The sequence below is a fragment of the Canis aureus genome, chromosome 11, assembly GCF_053574225.1.
Source record: "Canis aureus isolate CA01 chromosome 11, VMU_Caureus_v.1.0, whole genome shotgun sequence".
In the NCBI taxonomy this organism is placed as follows: Eukaryota; Metazoa; Chordata; class Mammalia; order Carnivora; family Canidae; genus Canis; species Canis aureus.
In genome coordinates, this window is record NC_135621.1 from 9,202,423 (window position 1) to 9,223,414 (window position 20,992).

At 41.0% G+C, this 20,992-nt stretch overlaps 1 protein-coding gene, 1 long non-coding RNA gene and 1 other non-coding gene across 24 annotated transcripts in view; 2 read left to right on the forward strand and 1 right to left on the reverse strand.

Annotated features, from left to right (window-relative positions):
* Positions 1-65: 65 nt before the first annotated feature.
* LOC144323332 (uncharacterized) overlaps positions 66-20,992 on the forward strand; it is a 119,260-nt gene continuing 98,333 nt past the window's right edge. For 15 of the 18 annotated variants that reach the window (XR_013388740.1, XR_013388741.1, XR_013388738.1 and 12 more), the window contains exon 1: positions 66-692. This is a non-coding gene — a long non-coding RNA (uncharacterized LOC144323332). Of the gene's footprint in view, positions 693-19,063; positions 19,215-20,992 lie in introns of all 18 variants that reach the window. The other 3 variants (XR_013388745.1, XR_013388744.1, XR_013388750.1) reach the window with 1 other exon arrangement.
* Positions 3,218-20,992, reverse strand: part of C11H12orf56 (chromosome 11 C12orf56 homolog) — a 112,707-nt gene continuing 94,932 nt past the window's right edge. Inside the window, exon 13 of one of the 5 annotated variants that reach the window (XM_077913683.1) lies at positions 3,218-3,362. Coding sequence is in view for 3 of the 5 variants with exons in the window: in XM_077913671.1 (XP_077769797.1) it covers positions 3,273-3,362 (90 nt within the window). In the remaining 2 variants the exon portion in view is untranslated. Of the gene's footprint in view, positions 3,363-8,413; positions 8,557-20,992 lie in introns of those variants that run through there. The other 4 variants (XM_077913671.1, XM_077913687.1, XM_077913676.1 and 1 more) reach the window with 4 other exon arrangements.
* Positions 7,102-7,225, forward strand: LOC144324476 (small nucleolar RNA SNORA42/SNORA80 family). The gene has a single exon (XR_013389976.1). It is a non-coding gene; the product is annotated as a small nucleolar RNA SNORA42/SNORA80 family (small nucleolar RNA).

Here is a 20,992-nt window from a genome sequence, read left to right on the forward strand (position 1 = left end):
CTCGGGGGCGCGCGGCCGGGCCTGAGCGAGGAGGCCCCTCCCCTCCCCTCCCCTCCCCTCCCCTCCCCTCCTCTCCCCCACGCCGTGAGCGCCGAGGAAGGCGGGACGCCGCGGCCCGGCCCGCGTCGCCTCAGTTCCCGCCGCGCCCACTAGTCCGACCCTCGGGGCAGCACCCAAGACGGACGACTCGCCGCTCCGCGGGCCCCGCGGCGTCCCGAGGTGAGCCGGGTAGGCCCCGCCCCGTGAGGCTGCGTCAGTGCTGGTGACGTCACGCCTGCATGACGCCAGCGGCCCGTGCGCTGACCCCCGGCCTGGGCGTGCTCTGGGCCTCTGCGGAGCGGAACTGTCGGCCCTCGGAGCTCCTGAACCGACGGCTGACGGCGCGAAGCACCTGCGCCCGGTGAAGGTTTGTACCTCCTCTCCCGTGTCGGGTCTTCACCCGGTGACGCACCTGGCGTCAGCTCGCACCTGCCTCCCGGGCCGGGTGTCTCAGGCTCGCGCTGCGGAGACAGCGTCCGAGCCGAGCTCTTCAGCTGGCGCGTGCTACCCAGAGCTCCGGGGGCGGCCTCCCGAACCCCGCGGGAGGATGAGCGACGCCAACCTGTGTCAGAGCTTCGGAGTCCATGCACTGTGCGGGTCACATCCACTGGACGCCTCTGACGTCTGAGAACCGCCCGGAACGCAGCTCCCAGGTACGTCCCCTGCTCCGAAACCCCGCCCATCACCTGCGCAGGTGTTTCCTTCCTCCTGCCTCGTGCTTGGTTCTCTGGCGCCTCTGGCACCATTTCATCACGTGTCTTCTTCACACGCCCCGTCGCCCCGAGGGGTGAACCCACTCCCTGCGGCGGGGCCTAGGCCTCGCTCACCTTGATGACCTCCTCCTAATGGATAGCGCGACGATGTTTGTTGAAATGAGGGGACTGTCCGTTTTCTTTTTCTTTTCTTTTTTTCTTTTTTCTTTATTTTATTTTTTTGGTCAAACTAGATCTGTTTTGCCATCGCTGCCTTTTAATGCAAATCCAGTCATTTGATTTTAATGCCTATATAGTACACGTGTTCCCTGTTTTCAACAATATAATTGGATAAGCTCGACCCTATTAACTGTGATACAAAGCAGGATTTTAGGCGTTAGGAAGGCGAAAAAGGAGTCAGCATTCATATCTTTTTGGAAGAGGCAGGGAGGCCTCCAGGAGGAGAATGTGACGGTTTTTAATGAATAAATAGAAGTTAGTAATTTTTAAAAGTGTACAGGAGCACCTCAGTTAGCTAAGCATCCAGTTCTTGATTTTTGGCTCAGGTTATGATCTCAGGGTCTTGAGATCGAGTCTCACTTTGGACTCCATGCTCAGCATGGAGTCTGCTGCAGATTCTCTCTCTCTCTCTCCACCTCCCTATCCCCCTCTCCCTTTCTCCCTCCCCCTTCCCCCTTTTCCGTCTCCCTCTGCTGCCCCCCCCCCCCGCTCTCTCTCTCACAAATAAATCAATCTTAAAAAAAAAAAGTATAGTACTAACACCAAAACCAACTGAAAGAGGGTTATAAAGCTCAAAAACATACCTAAGTAATTAACACAAGGTTTACTGAGGTAATAAAGGTGGCATCATAAGTCAGGGGGGAAGAAAAACTTAATTGATAATGAAGGAGACATGACTGTGGGAGAAAAACAACTTCCATGTCCTGCCACAAGAAGTAACTACCTATGTAAAAAACGAAACCATAAGCAAACTGGAAAACAAATGCAAGTGAAAATTTAATTGATCTAGGGATAGGAAAGGGCCTTTTAATTATAAAAGAGAAGAAATTACAAAGGAAGAGGTTGACTTGACTGTAAAAATGTCAAGAAAACATGAAGTCAACATTGTAACATAGATTAGAACTTTAACGTGTTTAACATTTTAAGATCTAGTAATCATAGAAATGCAGATTAAACTTGTATTTTTCACCTATCAGGTGTTTTTGAAAACTTTTTTTTAAAATATTTTATTTATTAGAGACACACACACAGAGAGGGGCAGAGACACTGGCAGAGGGAGAAGCAGGCTCCATGCAGGGAGCCTGATGTGGGACCCGATCCTGGGACTCCAGAATCACACCCTGGGTTGAAGGTGGTGCTAAACCGCTGAGCCACCCAGGGATCCCGAAAACTTTTTCTTAAGTGTTGATAAATATGCGGTGAGTTTGTTCTTAAACATTGCAGATGGAGTGTAACTTTGTATGACCATTCTGGAAAACGTTTGGCAACGTATGAGGGTATGTGTACAGTGTCTAGAACACTAAGACAAGTACATGCTTAATAAGTATTAATAGTGTCTCATTATTTTTACTATTGTTATTATCGCTAACATCACCATACCTTTTAATCGACAGAGCAACTAGAATAGTATCTTGAATTTAGTGGATGTTCGTTAAATATTTGATTGGATAATTCTTGTCTCATAAGCATTTTATAGGAAAAGATATAGGCAGAACCATATGATAGTTCAAAGAAACTTGTCCTTTATAACTTTAATGTTGTAGCAGGTTGACGTCATTAACTTTATAAGTAGGATACCTTGTACGTAGTAATAAATGTTTGTTATTGATAGTTAGCTATCTTTTGCTGCATATCAAATAACCTCACAACACACACCAAGGGCGCTAGGCTGGCTCAGTTGGTAGAACATGCAACTTTTGATCTTGGGGTGGTGAGTTCAAGCCCCATGTAGGGGTAGAGTTTACTTTAAAAAAAAAACTTACTTGGGGGACACCTGGGTGGCTCGGTTGATTAAGCATCAGCCTTCAGCTCACATCATGATCTCAGGGTCCTGGGATGGAGCCATGTGGCTGGCTCTGTGCTCAGCAGGGACTGGGGAGCAGGGGGGGAGGATCAGTTTCTCCTCTGCTCCTCCCCTCAAATAAATAAAGAAGATCTTTAAAAAAAAAAAAAAAGTATTTGGGACACCTGGCTGGCTCAATTGGTGGAACCTGTGACTCTTCATCTCAGTGTCTTGAGTTTGAGCCCCAATGTTGGGCATAGAGGTTACTTAAGAAAAAGTTATAAAAACAAACTTAGTGGCTTAAATCAATAAAAGTCATGAAAAAAAAAAAAGTCATGTATTATCTCTCATAGTTTCTGAGTTAGGAATTCAGGAGGGGTTCAACTGGGCTTTTCTGTTTCAGTCTCCTAAGGGTGCAGTCAGATGTAGGCTAGGACTGTGGTCATCTGAAGACTTACTTGGAGCTGGTGAATCCACTTCCAAGGTGTTTGGTTCTTTCACATGTCTGGCAGGTTGGCTTAGCCTGTTGGCCACATGGGCTTTCCCACAGGACAGCTTGAGTGTTCGCACAGCATGGCAACTGGATTATTCTGGAGCAAGTGATCGATCTGAAAGACCAAAGCAGAAGCTGCAGTGCCTTTTATGACACAGCCTTAGAACTCACACATCACCTCAGCCATATTCAGAGCCAGCCTTGATTGAATTTGGGCAGGAGAGTAATGAAGGGCATGTGCTAGAAAGTAAGGATCAGTAGAGCCTGTCCTGGAGGCTGGCTACCACAGACGAGGATGACATTTTCAGCTGGAGAATTGTCTGTCTTCTTAAAAATGTGTAAGGATAGAAGCCTTTACACGTTCCTTTATAATATTGCTCAAGAAGTTGTTTCTTGGGGAGCCTGGCTGGCTCAGTCAGAAAAGCATTGTGACTCTTGATCTCAGTTCTAAGTTGGAGGCCCCCATCAGGTGTAGAAATTACTTAAAAATAAAATCTTATTAAAAAAAGAATTGTAGGGCAGCCTGGGTGACTTAACGGTTTAGCCGCGCCTTTCAGCCCAGGGTCTGATCCTGGAGACCTGGGATCAAGTCCCACATGGAGCTCCCTGCATGGAGCCTGCTTCTCCCTCTGCCTATGTCTCTGCCTCTCTCTCTCTCTCTCTCTCATTCTCTCTCTCTGTCTCTCATGAATAAATAAATAAAATCTTTAAAAAATTTGTATTTTAATTTCAGCCATGATCTCTCCTATTAAGTCTTGAGAAACAATTCTGTTCAAGACTATTGATTTGATACTGCTCTTTACAGCTTCTTTGAAAATTTCCCTAGTGATGGTACCAGTTACAAAACCATTGTAGTGGGGTGCCTGGGGGGCTCAGTCGGTTAAGTGCCCACTCGGCTCAGGTCATGATCCCAGAGTCCTGGGATTGAGCCCTGTATCCGGCTCCCTGCTCGGTGGGGAGCCTGCTTCTCCCTCTGCCTGCTGCTTCCCGCTGCTTGTGCTCTCCCTGTCTCTCTATCAAATAAATTAAATCTTGTTTTAAAAAACCCACCATTTTAGTGATAACAACCCATTTTGGGGGCAAAGGAACATTGAGAACAGGGCAAGATGATCATTCATCTATTCTTGTCATTTATTTGATATACAGTGGACTAAATTTTATGTGGTCAATAGACATAACAGTAACATATACCAGAAGTAACCTTACAACTTAATGATTATGTCAGTTAATTATTACCCAGGTTTTATATTATTTGGTCTCACTTCCCTTGTACTGTTCTATTTTCTTGACAAAATATTGGCATAATAATAAAACTCATTGATTTAGCACTTATGTGCCAGGTGCTTTACATATCGCTAATCTTCCAACAAACCTTGAAAGGCGTAGTTATCACCCTCTGATTGTGGAATAATTAAGTAATGTGTCCAAAGTACACACAGTAACTGACAGGGCTGGGATGCAAACCAAGATCTGTGTCTCTTTCCGTCCTTGATCATAGCTGCTATTAGTGACTCATCCCCATCCACATGCCTCCCACTTGAGAGGTAAGAGACTTCCACATTGTTATTTAGGCATTTTCAAGTTGTTGCTGTAGGTATCTCCGTCACTATATTGACAGTACGGTTGAAAGGTATGATTTCAGTGAGAAGTCTTTTTTAGTTTACCAAGAGGAACCAGATATTTGATAGGAAACAATCTCCTTCATTTTCTTTCTTTTTCTTTTTTTATTTATTTATGATAGTCACACAGAGAGAGAGAGAGAGAGAGAGAGAGAGAGAGGCAGAGACATAGGCAGAGGGAGAAGCAGGCTCTATGCGCCCGACGTGGGATTTGATCCTGGGTCTCCAGGATCGCGCCCTGGGCCAAAGGCAGGCGCCAAACCGCTGCGCCACCCAGGGATTCACCTCTCCTTCATTTTCTTTTCAGATTATTTACTAAAACATACCAGACAATTAGTGATACATTATACAGCTGTTTAGCACCTAACTTTCAACTAAACCACCTTCCTTGTTATATGTAAATAAAAATCTGGCCAGAGGCACCTGGCTCTCTCAGTTGGAAGAGCATGCAACACTTGATCTCAGGGTTGTGAGTTCAAGCCCCACACATTGGGTGGAGAGATTACTTTAAAAAATGATGTCTTAAAAAAATAAAAATCTGACCAAAAAAATCCCAGTTGACATGCAAAAAAATCCAAAACTAATCCAAGCTTAAAGAAAGAAAGAATATTTTAGATCTGTTCTCTAATTAACCATTGATTAGTATTAGTATTGGTATAGAGGTGCATTGTCCAATATTTGGTAACCACTAGCGATATGTGGCTATTTACGTTTAAATGAATTGAAACTAAATAAAATTTGGAATTTGCTTCTTCATTTGCATTAGCCACATTTCAATTGCTCAGTAGCCACCCATGGCTAGTGGCTACCATACTGGATGGTACGGATACCAAAGTTTTCATCATTATAAAAAGTTCAATGAAACGCTGGAAAGAAGCAATATCATAAGAAAGAATCTCATGGATAAAACAAAATAAGCCAAAATGAGTGGCAAGGTCTATTATTATTTTAATCCTATTTCATATTTTCTTCTTGACAATATTCGTATTTATGCTTTCTCTTTCTAATGTTTTATGTGTATGTTTCTAAATAATTATAAATTTATTGAATATTTAATAGGTTTCAAGAATTGTGCTAAGTGTTTCATGTGAATTAACTCATTTAATTCTTAAGACAATTCTGTGTTAGTTGTAGAAAATCTGGAAAATATAAAAAAAGAGAGAAAACCAACCTTAATCCCCAAACCCAAAGATAATTGTTGTTGACATTTCTAGTGGATACTGTAGTGTGCTGCCCAGATTCCAAGATACAGCTTCCAGGAGTGTTGGCTGCTGATGACCCACAGTTGGATTTCTCTCCAAAACTGCCTTCTGTGAAGGAAACTGCCTCATGCTAGGTTATCTTCACTCCCTTGGGGCAGCTCAAATCCAATGGTCAGTTGTGGAGATAAAAGGCACAGTTCATCAATCGTAACAATCTGGGACATTCAGCTTTAGAAATCCCCATAGGACCAGTTAAAGCCTCTGTGGCAAGTGCCATGCAGTTTACCTTCCCCTGCCTAATCCTGCCTCTGTCATAGGTGCTGTTCCTGAGAACACTGTTGAGTAAACCACCTGCATGTAAATCCCTGTCTCGCAGTCTGTTTCCTAGAAAACCCAGCCTAAGTCAACATTGTCAGAATATGAGTTCCAGTTTTTTAATTTTTTGCATATGTCTGAATTTTAAAAATCTGTCCAAACTTTTTTACCCCAACAAATTTTATGTTTTCTTATCTATTGTTTTACATGTTAATTTTTTGGTTTATAACATTTTATGAATAACTTCGCATGCACCTAAGTATTCTTCTGTACCACCATATTTTTTTTTTGAGTTTTATTTAGATAGTTCCAGTACAACATGGGGCTCGAACAGGACCCCAAGATCAGGAATCACAAGCTCTTCCAACTGAGCCAGCCAGGTGCCCCTGTGTACCACAATTTTTTTTAACAGCCACTTGGAATTCATATGGCATATCATACTCCGTTATTGTATTCTCAGACATTTTGGTGTTTCCTGGTTTTCACTGTGGCAGACCCTAGAACTCAGCAGGCCAACACTCATTTCCAATTTTCCTCCTGCTTGCCTGCTATAGGTTAGGGAAACCAAATATTCCTATATATTTTGTCTTCCTCATCTTACTTGGACCTAGGACTTGTAGCATCTCAACCATCAGGAAAGGAAAGAAGCTGAAGATTACTGAGGTTGAGGGGGATGTTGCAGGAAAGGAGACATACTGTATTGCCACCTTCCAAATAAGGTGGGACACAGGCTCGTCCCCCTGGGCCTCTCATAGTGTCCCATGCCACAGCAAACCGTGGCCCCGAACCATTGCCCGGCCTCTGTGCCGTAGGCTGCAGGCACTGAAGCGGGTCGCACAGTGGAAAATAATAAATAAGGTAAGACAGCCAAAACTGGTAACATTTTCTTGCCTATCCTTTCTGCTTTGTGAGCAGTGAGATGTCTAGAGCTGTAGTATCCAGAAGGAAAAATCAAGAAAATTCAGGGCCTTTGACCTTGAGAAAATTCAACATTTAAACACCAATGCCAGCAATGACCTATCTCTGGATTTCTTGTTATGATGAGAAATAACTTTTTTTAACCTCCTTGTATTTGGATTTTCTGTTATTTACAGCTAAAATCACTTATAAATGTCATTGTTCCTGACATGCATGATTAGAGGTAAAGCAGTAATGAACATTGTGGGTAAATACTTGAACAAAAACAACATAAAAATCAGGGAGGAAGAGAATTACAACCCTGCATTTACAACATTTCTTCTCTTTGACTATATGCGGCTCCGTTCTTAACCTTCCCACTTTTTTTTTCCTTGTGGGGACCAGAAAAATAACATACATAGGCTTCCTAAATTTTTCCAAAACACAATAGTAGTTGGGAGAGGAAATAGACCTTTTTATACATCAGAAACTTATCTCTCCAAATAGGATATTTTAGCAAATGCACTCTGCCATGGTGTTCATGTCCATTAATACAGAATCAGCAAGGCTTTTTGGAGCAAGTATTGTGTGAACTGGGGTACATTTTAGGCTAAGTCATAAATTAACTCCATATATTTGACTGGAAATCATTAATATCTTCTGCTTCTCCCTCTGCCTGCTGCTTCCCGCTGCTTGTGCTCTCCCTGTCTCTCTATCAAATAAATTAAATCTTGTTTTAAAAAACCCACCATTTTAGTGATAACAACCCATTTTGGGGGCAAAGGAACATTGAGAACAGGGCAAGATGATCATTCATCTATTCTGGGATATTTTATCTTCTCAGAATAAGCCTGGAGAATCAAAGAAGCTGAACTGAACTATCATTTGGAGTAAAAAGAGCACTGTTAAATGCAAAATAGATACTGAGATTGTGTTTGATTTCAGCTTTCTAGTGGCAGGCACTTGACAATGCAAAACCTGAATCTGGTGAGTCTATTTCCATGACTACCACTTACTCACGCAGTCTTGAGGCTGTTTCTCATTCTGCAGCCCCAGAAACCTTAGCTTGGCTCATTCTGGTTCAAAGTAAAGGCATGAGGATGCTTTTTGATATTGTAGTGAATCAGTTTATCTAGGACCTGAAGTGTTGCAAGTTAAAGATGTTCTGGCTCATTCCCAGTAGTGTCTTTTGGGGTGGAAGATAGCTCCAAGTCCGCCCAGACTGCTTGCAAGTTGCTCCAGACTATACTGCCCTTCTTTGCAGACTAAAACTGAACTGGCATAAGCAACAAAGTGGAAAAAAAAAAAAAATCTTAAGGAAGTCATATATCTGATAAGGGTATAATATCAACATTATATTTAAAAAGTCCTATAGCACAGCAACAGAAAATATATATCTGAATTTTATTTTTTTATTTTTTTATTTTTTTTTTAATTTTAGGTAGGCTCCACACCCAACGTGGGGCTTGAATTCATGACCTTTGAGATCGAGTCACATACTTTACCAACTGAGCTAGCCTGGTGCCCTTTATATCCCAATTTCAAAATGGGCAAAGAAGATATACAAATTGCCAACAAGCATATGAAATGATGCTCATATGAAATGATGTCACTAATCATTAGGGAAGTACAAATCAAAACCACAGTGAAAGGTCACCTCATACTCATTAGGATAGCTACTATCAAAAGAACCAGAAAATAACAAGTGTTAACAAGGATGTGGATAAATTGGAACCCTTTTGCACCATTGGTAGGAACAGCTCTTTTGGAAAACAGTGTGGTTCCTAAAAAAGTTAAAAATTAGCATTACCATATGACCCAGCAATCCCATTCCTGAGTGTATATCCAAAAGAATTGAAAACAAGATCTTGAAGAGATACTTACGTGCCCATGTTTGTAACAGCACTATTCATAATAGCCAAGAGGGGGGAGCAACCCAAATGTCCATAAACAGAGGAATGAATAAACAAAACGTGTCATATCCATACAATGGAATATTATTCCGCTTTACAAAGGAAGGAAGGAAATCCTGTCACATGCTACAACATGGATTTTGAGGACATTATGCTAGGTGAAATGAGCTAGCAAAGTCACAAAAAAAAAAAAAAAAAAAACACCATATGATTCCACTTACGTGAGGTGTCTAAAGTAGTCAAATTTACAGAAACAGGTTGCCAGGGGCCAGGAGAGGAGAGGAAGTGGGGAGGGAATGGGGAATTACTATTTAAGAAGTGTAGAGTTTCAGTTTTTCAAAATGAAAATGTTCCGAAGATTGCCGCATAGCAATGAATATATTTAGCACTGAGGAGGAGGGGGAGGAAGGAGAGGTGAAGATCGTTAGTGACCCACTATACTTAAAATACTGTCTTGGTCCATTACAGAAGACATTACTAACCCCCATAAATTATATTATTCATGGCCCATTTTGCATTTTTATATTTTGTTGCTGTGTTAGGTGCAAGAAGTAGGAACCACTCACACCATTTTAAGCAAAAGGGGATTTAATACAGGGAATGAGGAGCTGAGCAAATCATTGGAAAGGGTTATTGGGTCCCTCAGGGCATCTCCAGGAATGATTCCTAGGACTGCTGTTGTGACCTACTGGAGGAGCTGCTACCTCTGCAATAATCAGAAAGGTGCCCATCAGTGGACTCCATTGGTACTGCAGAATTCAAAGACATGCCACTGTAGCTGTGAGCCAAGGACTAGAAAGCACTGCCACCACTGTGACTACCTCTCAACACCCATGAAGTTAGTACCTAGACACTGAAATAATGCTGCAGAAAAGCCAGATGGGTCTACAGTGAGTTTGCATCAGAAATAAAATAGGTGACTCCAGCCTTGCATTCACCTTTCAAGTGCTTCTAATTGGCAAAAGCAAAACTCTAGCTGCAGAGAGGTGGGGGAAATGTAGTTTTTCCTTCTTTAGCCCCTGCAGGGTCAGAAAACACACTAGAGGGCAGCCCCAGTGGCTCAGCGGTTTAGCGCTGCCTTCAGCCCAGGGCCTGATCTTGGAGACCCCGGATCGAGTCCAACGTCCGGCTCCCTGCATGGAGCCTGCTTCTCCCTCTGCCTGTGCCTCTGCCTTTGTGTGTGTGTGTGTGTGTGTGTGTGTGTGTGTGTGTGTCCTTGAATGAATGAATGAATGAATGAATGAATGAATAAATAAATTTTCTCTATAAAAAGAAAACACACTAGAGGTCTGGAGTGGATGCTGAGAGCCAGTTCAGAGCACCCACCCCAGCTGGTTTGTAGCTGTAGGCTCCTTCCAACACTTCTTATCCTTGGCCAACTCCTTATTCTATTATTGAGGAACCTTCTCTGACACTCCCTTCGTTCCCTCCACTAGCACTAGATAGGATGCCCTTTTGTGAGCTCCCATAGCTCTAAGCTCTAGCTCTGCCATGAGTATACCGCTCCATACCGTAAGATCCTGGTTTCTTTCTCCAGTAGATAGCAAGCTCCTTGAAAGTCCAAACTCAGTCTTATTCGTTATTGTGTAATTGGTGTGTATTTGTTGAGAGTGATGGTTACTATACTATAACACCTCAAATAGTATCTCTTCTGTTTTTATTGTTCCATATTCTTGTGTGCTAATATCTGTATACAGTGAAAGCTCAGTAAACATTAACTTTCTGGCTTTCATTTAGGCTAAGCAAAGAGAAATTCCACCAATGCTGTATTTGTGTGTATTCTTTTTTTTTTTTTTTTAAGATTTTATTTTTGGAATCCCTGGGTGGCACAGCGGTTTAGCGCCTGCCTTTGGCCCAGGGCGTGATCCTGGAGACCCGGGATCGAATCCCACATCGGGCTCCCGGTGCATGGAGCCTGCTTCTCCCTCTGCCTGTGTCTCTGCCTCTCTCTCTCTCTCTCTCTCTCTCTCTCTCTCTGTGACTATCATAAATAAATAAAAATTTTTAAAAAATGTTTAAAAAAAAGATTTTATTTATTCATGAGAGACATGGAGAGAGAGGGAGAGACATAGGCAGAAGGAGAAGCTGGCTCCATGCAGGGAGCCAGATGCGTAACTCGATCCCAGGACCCTGGGATCGCACCCTGAGCCAAAGGCAGATGCTCAACCACTGAGCTACCCAAGTGTCCCATGTGTATTCTTATTTGACTCTATACTTATATAGATTGGTAAATACATGGAACCGCTAATGTTTTTTACAGTTTCATCATATGTGTTTAAGTATATACACTCAAGTGAGTGTATGTATAATCCTCACAACTGTCCTATTAGGGAGACACTATTTTTATTCCCATTTTATAGAGGAAGAAACTGGGGCTTAGGCAAGGTAAGTAGGTTATCCACAGTTAGACCAAGTGGCAGAGCTGGGACTCCCCTCGGGGTCTGGCAAATATGAAAATCTGTACTCTTAGCCATGATGATGATGATGGTGATGATGGTTGTGATAACAGTGACAGCTGATGGTTCTAGGCATTGTGCCAGGCAGTTTAAATTTTTATTTATTTATTTTTAGAGTGAGCAAGTGTGAGTCAAGGGAGGAGCAAAGGGAAAGAATCTCAAGCAGACACCCTACTGAGCTTGGAACTCAACACAAGGCTCAGTACCACGACCTGGAGATCATGACCTGAGCTGAAATCAGGATTTGGACACTCAACCGACTGAGCCACCCAGGGACCTCTGTGCTAGGCATTTTACATGTGTTATCTTAAGTAATATATTTCCTTACATAGAATTGATGCTTAATAATTGTTACCTGTGGTAAGGTAGACAAACGTCTCCATGTCTGTGGGCTCTCCCACTGATTCACTGTGTGACTTCAGGCAAACTACTAACCCTTCTGAGCTCCAGTTTTCATTTCTGCAAATCAGTGAATGATTTTAAAAATACTTCTAGTTCTAAAATTCCAGAACTCTGAACCAATTCTACTTTGTTTTTCATTCCATAATTATTCTGTGTAGTAAAACTTTTCTTATCCTGAATTCTAAGTTTCTATAGCATCTTGATTTTGTTTTATTGTTTTCTCACATCTTCACGGTACTTAGTCCAGTGCTCAGCCTAGAACATAACAGCCTCATGGAAGTGTATATGGAGATAATGTTAATTGAAATCTATCCAAGGGGAAATATCCATCTTCACAAGAAGCTGTACTTATTGTCGGATGTTACCTTCCTTTGGAGGTGACATTCGAATGAAACTTAGGGCTGCCTCAGAGATAGCCGTATTCAAAAAAAAAAAAAAAAAAAGAGAGAGAGAGAGATAGCCATACCCAGCACTTTTGGAAACTTTTCTGTGGTCAGAGATAAGATTCTTATCCTTAAAGCAAAGTTGTGGTCACTGCCTAAGAGTCTACTCCTATGATTGAATACAGATAGGTTTATGAAAATTGTACTGGGTGCATATAAAAAGAGTTCCTGGCCTGCGGATGATGCCAGATGTGGTAGGGCATTTTCTACAGGGAACCCGTTTTTATTCTTCGCCCTATCTCTTATAGGACAATCAGAAACTCACAAATAATTCCATAGCTTTTCTGAATCTTTGAGGAATTACTTATTAGAAAATGAAGTTTAAAAGAAAGAACTAGAATTGTCCCCAAACCACTGAGTGGTTTATGCGCAATGCAAAATGATTCTGAAACTTTGACTTTACATCTGTACTTAAGATAGTCTCAAGAAAAATAGTACCTTAAATACAGATCAAATGGGAGAGTTAAGCCAAAAAGCAGGTGAACAGCGAAAGATAGTAAATAACTTTTTTTTTTAGATTTTTGTTTATTCATAAGAGACACACAGAGGCAGAGACACAGGAAAAGAGAGAAGCAGGCTCCCCATGGGGAACCTGATTCAAGACTCAATCCCAGGATCATGACCTGAGCCAAAGGCACATGCTCAACAACTGAGCCACCCAGGTGGCCTGATAGTAAATAACTTTTAGAATAGTTATTTTTAGCTGCTATTTTACATTTTAGGGGAATGGCAAAATTCACCTCTTCGGCAAATGGAGCTTTTGTTTGAGAAGCAAAAAAAGAAAAAGTTGGCCTTTTGGGAGGTGGTCAGTTCATATGGGAGGAGGTTTGACAATGAGAATTGCACTGCTTGGAATAATAGAATTTCAGAGATTGGACCTGAAGAGCTCCTGAAGGAAAGAGATGAAGAAGGAAGTCTGAACAAAATGGCAGCAAGCAGGCCCTGAGAAGAAAACCACAATGAGAAATTCCCTTTGTTGAAAACGGCCAAACAACTTTTAGATAATTCTGTTTCCTGCCCTATGCTGTATTATGTCCTCTGTTATTCCCAGACTTTCTTGAAAAGTCTGTCATAAACAACCACTTGTATATAATGGTGCTTGGAGAATAAATGAGGAGGTGGCAGTTGTCACAGGTAGGATGAAATGGGACACAGAGAAGACAGGAACCACCAGTAAGACGTGATCAAAGGGAATATATTCCTTGGGGAATATACCTATAGATGAAAAGGTTGGATGAACTTAGAAGCCTGGGACACTTGAGGTCATTCCAAACAATGCATGAAGGGTTAAAGCCTGATCCAAAGCAGGGGAAAACTCTTGAACTGTGCAGGGTCAGCACAGATGGGTCCACTTGCTTTCGGTTCAGTTTTCTTCAAGAAATGACTATAGACTTGAAAGACCTGAATATAGAGAATCCATAGAGAAAATTGGAGACCACCGTTAAGAACCATTCATCTGATTGGAGAAACTCCATTTTTAAAACAATAATAACAACAAATAGAACTTTGTAACCCATTCATAAGTGGATCTGTGCATTTCTTAGTAACTGTCACCATGGTAGCAAGACAGTTCGACAAGGGCGCCCTCTTAGCACAGTACATAAAAAGGGGAGAGAGAACTGCTAATCTTGTACTGCCTTGTACCTTCTGTATTTAATTGTGCTGATCCTGTATTCCTGACTATTAGCCTCTGACACTTCTCTCCCTAATAGCATCAAGTACAATGCTAGGAATATATTAGGCACTCAAACATATACACTGATTGGCTGAATTAAATGAGTGTCTCTCCTATGTCTTCCTTTCCAATCTATAGAGAGTGTCGACCGGCAGAAATTTGATTTTACAATGGCTCCTGCATTTGTCTGGGGGATCAAAACTAGGCCATTCTCTTAATTGCACTGGCCCAACATAGATTTCAGGTGGAGAGGGTGAAAGGACGGTGATTAGGTATTCTCAGATACTGTAGTATTGGAAGGCTAACATGGGAGTGTGGGTAGAAGCGTTGAGGGCATTCAAGTCTGGGAGCTTCGTGTAGGACTTGCATGCAGCACTGTTTCCTGGTACAAACACAACTTTGGCAGCAGTTCCTGCAGTGTTTAATATTAGGCCTGGGTGACTACCCTGAGGACAAGGAGCTCCACCGATTCTGGCTTCAAACCAAGAAGGCTTTTAAGCCCCTAACCTCACCTTATAGCCAATTCATATGCAGCCTGGGAAGTCTCCTCATTATGGTCCCTTGAATTAATGATAATCTTTTACTATAGCCTTTTCTCTAATACATTCCTACATTTCAATTGTCATCTGTATAATTGCTCTCCATTTCAGTTCCATTTTTACTCTTAACGTTTTGTTATTTCACATTTTCTTTTAAAAGTTTGTAACTATAGACACACCCTCTTTATTTTAATAGCCAGCAAACCCATGTTTGCTACTTTAAAATATGAGTTCTGGGGCACCTGGGGGCTCAGTTGGTTAAGCATCTGCCCTCAGCTCAGGTCATGATCCCAGAATCCTGGGATCAAGCCCTGCATCGGGATCCCTGCTGGTGGAGGCGGTGGTCTGCTGCTCCTTCTGCCCTTCTCCCACTCATGATTTCTCTGTCTCACTCACTCTCTTTCAAATAAATAAAATCATTAAAAAAAAAAAATCTGAGTTCCTACAGTTTCAACAGATCTTCAAAGTGTGCCACCTTCAGTTTACTGATTGATATTCTAATCATGTTCAAGACAGAAATCAGCTGCAAGAATTTGTCTCTGGAATTCTTTAGCAGTAGCTTTCTGTTGATAAAGCCCACATTTGACGAGTTTGGTGGGTCAGCCACGGAGGCGTGGTAACCATAATGCCATCGCCCTCTCTGGGACAGACTGAGCAGGACCAGCCTCCTCTGGAACAGCTGCAGCTTGTCACTATTCCCAGAGAGAAACAGGTTAAATCCTTCTAAACCTGCTAAGGAATTTGACCTCAGTCCTTGAAACTAGAGTGTAACTTGAAAGTATAATTGGTTGCAAATGTGTTTCATTTTTCCTCACATTACTCTTGAACCCCTATGAGACAGAAAAAGGCGTTTCTGTTTATTTACATAGATTCAGATCACCACTGTTGATAAACTGGACTAACTCCATATGAAATTTGGGGAGCAGACAAATAATGGGACTTCATTTTATTAAAGGAATGGTTAGGGCCCTAGTTTGAAAGTCAACGAATACACAACTGATGTGGTTATAGCATTTAAGTCTCCTCTTGATTTTTTTGCCAGTGTGTTTAGCGCAGTGCTAGGCACAGGTGCTCAGTGAAAGTTGAATGACTGAATGAGTGAATGAATGAAAACCTCTTCATAATGTGACTCCTACCTGCTTTTCCAATTATATTTCATATGTATATAGTGTGTGTATATATGTGCACATATATATATACACACACACACATATATATAGTAGTTCACACTCTGGTAAAACAGCTGTTCCATTTTCCAGAAACCTCTCCTGCTTTCCCACTTCTGTACTTTTGTGGTTGCCATACTACTACCTAGAATGCTCTTCTCTCATATCCTAGACTATGAAAATGTTGCTGTTTCTCATCTCAAATGCCACTTCATGAAAATTTTACCAATTCCTTCAATAAGAGAAAAGCCTTTTCTCCCTGTAATTCACAAATCTTTGAACCTCCTGGTCATTTATTATCAACCACCTTTTGTTGTATTTATTTCTGTGGTTAACTGATTCCTCTTGCTGTATAGTAAGCTTCTTGAAGATGGGCACTGGGTCTTATTCTTTACAGTGATTAGCACATAGTTGATACTCAAGAACAAATTGCTGAAATAATTTTAGTAATCAGTTTTACTAATGCTGTACTATGAACTCCAGCAAACATTTTTTATCATTTTTCTTAATAAAGTAAAAATGTCATTCCCATATATTAACATTATTTGAGCTCCAGAACTAGATTGAAAATGTATCTTTGTTGGGACGCTGGGTGGCTCAGTGGTTGAGCATCTGCCTTCAGCTCAGGGCGTGATCCCGGAGTCCCAGAATCGAGTCTAATATCGAGCTCCTTGCATGGAGCCTGCTCCTCCTGTCTCTGCCTCTCTCTCTGCCTTACTCTGTCTCTCTCATGAATAAGTAAATAAAATCTTAAAAAAAAAAAAAAAAGGAAATGTATCTTTGTCAACATATTCTTTCTAGTTAATTCTTAGGAGATTGAAGCATTTGTTTAGACTCTTCTTTTGTGTTTCAAATGATCATGGACCTTGTTTGGTTCTTTTGGTGACATCATTAGCATCATTAAAATTCCTATCTTTTGAGTATTTTTCCTTAAGTATGTATATATCATTAAATTCTTCACTGATCATTCATTCCTTCTTGTCTACATTATTGAAAGGTGTCAGTTCCGTTTATTCATCCATTTGGGTATGAGGCAAAGGTCTTCATAAAGACTCTTGGGGCTGTGCTTTCTGCATAATATTAAATGTTTCTTTCTACAGATGACCTCTTCTTGACACATAATGATAAAACCAAAGATTCTCTTCCAATTCTTTTTTTAAATTATCTATCACCACCTGCAAGGCATAAAGAGAGAGGAAATGGAGCACAGATTATCCCAGAATTGAGTCTGGAAGTCATTTGAGATACTTCCCTCTTGAAAGCAGAAACTCTGCTATGTGCTTTATTTCCTAAAATTTTTAGCCTTCCTGAAGAAGATTTGGGAGATTCTAAGAATTTAAGACAAAAGATACAAAGAAGTGGAGAAAGTTGTCCTTCACAAAATTTAGGACAGTCTTTATTCTGACCAGTGCATAGGTACTTTACTGGATTACAACTTTCCTAGGCTCTTAAAAGCGTCATTCCTACAATAAGTGCTCCTCCAATCAAGCTTTCCCCAGGTTTTGTTTCATTTTATATATTTTTTAATTTTTTAAAGATGTTATTTTTAAGTAATCTCTGCACCCAACGTGGGGCTTGTACTCACAACCCCACCATCAAAAGTCACATGCTCCACCGACTGAGCCAGCCAAGTTCCCCTCTTATTTAAAAAAATAAAAAATTCTTTTGAGTAAGAAGAAAAATTTAGATTGAGGAATTTCAGCTAACTAGCCAGCTGGTCTAAAAGAAGAGAGACAAAATGATTGCTTCCCTAGGGAGCTTGGCTGGGACTGATGAAGATCTTCACAGCCTGGTGACCATGCAGGAACCCACTACTGGAAACAACATGGATCTGGGTGTATCTGAGCACATGGGCTGAGTTCCTGGCTTTAATTACAAACCACCAGGTCAATGGGAGTTTATCGTTGCTTACATCACACATCTGTACGACATCTAGACCTCCTCACCAGCAAGTCCCAACAACAAAGGCCCATCTGACCACAGTCCTCTTCCAGCTCTTTTCAATTGAATTTTCCAAGTTTACATAGCTGAATCCACTAGTAAACTTCTGAGAGGAACCAGTTTATCTGGTATCTACAGTAGAGGCTGGCAAGGATCAAGTAGCCTGTAGCCTGTTACTATTTATTCTTTAACAGCTTTATTGAGGTATCAGTCACATATCATACAATTCCCCCTTTTAAAGTATACATTTCATTAGTTTTTAGTCTATTTACTGAGTTGTGCTACCATCACCACAGTTAATTTTGTGACATTTTTATCACACCAGAAAATCTAACACCCATGAGTAATCACTCCTCCAAATGTAATTAATCACTAATCTACTTTTTTCCGTATAGATTTGCCCATTCTGAGACATTTCGTGTAAATGAAATCATACCATGTGTGGTCTTCTACGACTGATTTCTTTTACTTAGCATGTTTTCAGGACTTAGCCATGTTGTAGCACATCGATACCTTGTTTCTTTTTATTGCCAAATAATTCATTATATGGCCATTTTCCCATTTTGGTTATGAGTAATGCTACCATAAACGTTTGTTAATGATATTTTGTGTGAATATGTGTTTTCATTTCCCTTGTGTATACACCTAGGGGTGGAATTGCTGGATCATAGGATAACTTTATGTTTAACTTCTTAAGGAACTGCCAGACTGTTTTCCACAGCTACTGTGACATTTTATATTCTCACCGGTAAAGTGTGAGGGTTCCAATTTTGCCGAGAATTGCTGTTATCTTTTTTATAAAGTCATCTAGGGGGTGAGAAAAGGTATCTCATTGTGGTTTTGTTTTGCATTTCTCTAATCTGATGCCAATTTTTTATATAGTCTAAAAACTAAAAATGGATTTTAAATGTTGAGAAAAATATTTCATAATACATGAAAATTATCTGAAATTTAAATTACAGTATCTATAAATAATCTAAAATTTAAATTTCAGTCTCTATCAATAAAATTGTGTTGTCCTTATCTCATTATGTATTGTCTATGGCTGCTTTTCTCACTACAATGGAATTAAGTCATTACAACAGTGACTGTATGGCCTGCAAAGCCTAAAATATTTATTATCTGACCATTTACAGGGAGAGTTTACCAACCCCTGGTCTTCAGTATAGTTGGATGAGACCAGAGGCTCTGGGGTAGGAAGGAGGAAATATGCCCAGTGGGAATGAATTTTCTCTCTCTCTCTTTCAGGTAGGCTCCCCACCCAGTATTGGGTTCAGAAGCTCACAACCTGAGATCAAGAGTCACATGCTGTACTGATTGAATCAGCCAGGAGCCCTGGATTTTTTTTTCCTTAGTAAAAATAGAATGCAGGCTGGCAAAATGAGAGGAAACAAATCAGGTGTTGTCCCCTGAATCATTATTATAAGATCTTTCCAAATCTGGGCTCTCCCCATCTTACAAATTTCTCCCAGAATTCTATTCCTGATCTGCTGCTCTGATATTATACTGTTTATCAGAATTGTCTGAGAGTCTCCCACACCCACAAACTCTCTTAGGACCATGATATGACAGCATCTTATAGCACTCACCTACCTACCTTCCTTCCTTCCTTCCTTCCTTCCTAACTTCCTTTATTTGAGAGAGAAAGCACAAGTATGCATGACCAGGGAAGGGGCAGGGGGAGAAGACAAGCAGACTCCCTGCCAAGCTAGGAGCCCAACTCCGGTCTCCTCATGACCCCAAAATCATGACCTGAGCCAAAACTGAGAGTCGCAGGCTCAACCAGCTGAGCCACTTGAGTATCCCAACACTCAACTTTGATAGAACTAGATCACCCAGCCCAAATTTCAGGATTCCTCCCTCCCTCCCTTCCTCCCTCCCTCTGTTCCTTCCTTCCTCCCTTCCTTCCTCCCTCCCTCCCTCTCCATGCCCAGTGTAGACCAACATGGGGCTTGAACTCATGACCCTGAGATCAAGACCTGAACTGAGACCAAAAGTCTGACTCTTATCCAGCTGAGCCACCCAGGTGCCCCCGGAATTCTGTGCTTTCATTTATACTTTCTCTTCTACGTGGAATGCTTTTCTCTTCTCCAAATTCTAGACACACTTTATTACTGTTATTGTGAGATGTTTCAAGCCTACAGAGAAGTAAAGAGAATAATATAGGAGTATCTGCACTCATCAACCACCGAGCTTTGTCAGATCTGTACTGTTAAAAATTATTACAGACTTAGGTATCTTTAAAACCTCCTCAAAGGCAAAATCTTCTAAATAGGCCTCTTTGATGCACCTCATCAAAATTAAGCTCTTCTTCCTATGATTTCCTGTAACACTTTTTTTCTATCCCTGTCACCTGACCTATTCTGCCCTTGTGAAATATTTTGAGTATTCCTTACTATTGGCGTTCTCATAGTGGGGCACAAAGGTTACTTTAGGTATTCTAAGAAAAAGACATAAAATGTAAAAACTGTATATTTAAAAATGTACATTAGAAATATATGTACACACAAGAATTTAAAAATCTATATCTAGAACATCAACTGCATGGTTTCCCAGATGTCCTTCAGGACATGGCTAAAGCAGGTAGATAGATACAGTAGAAAATTATTCAGTAAATAATAATGTTAGAAAAATAGTAAATAAAAATACAGATGATATAGCAAAAATTTTGAAGATTGTACTCAAACCATTTAGCTTAGAAAAGTTAGCTTGTTAGAACAGGGACCCAATTTTATTTATTTTTGTACCAAACTAACTCAGAAAAGATGCTTATTGAATTGAATTGATTTCTCTCTGGGATGAGATCCTTGAAAATTATGTGGAACCTCCTAAACCTTTCACAGACCACTTAAGAGATTTTGCCCACATTGACTGTCCCTGGCACATGTGCTAGGGACAGATGGTGCTTTTTCCCCCTCTCCTTTTCCTGTCCATTATGAGACGTTGCCCCAGTTGGGGCTTGATGAAGTATGAAATAATGCTAGTGATAATCCTGTTCTGAAGGAATGAGGACTCCAGCTTGCCAGGATGTTCTCATCAGCATCACTTCAACAGACCAATCTCAACAAATTTCAGTTTGTGGATCACTTTAGTTCTTGGATCTGGTCCACTACACACACACTCTCTCTTTAGGCTCAGCATACTTTATGTTTTAGAGAAATATTTCTTGGTCTCCTT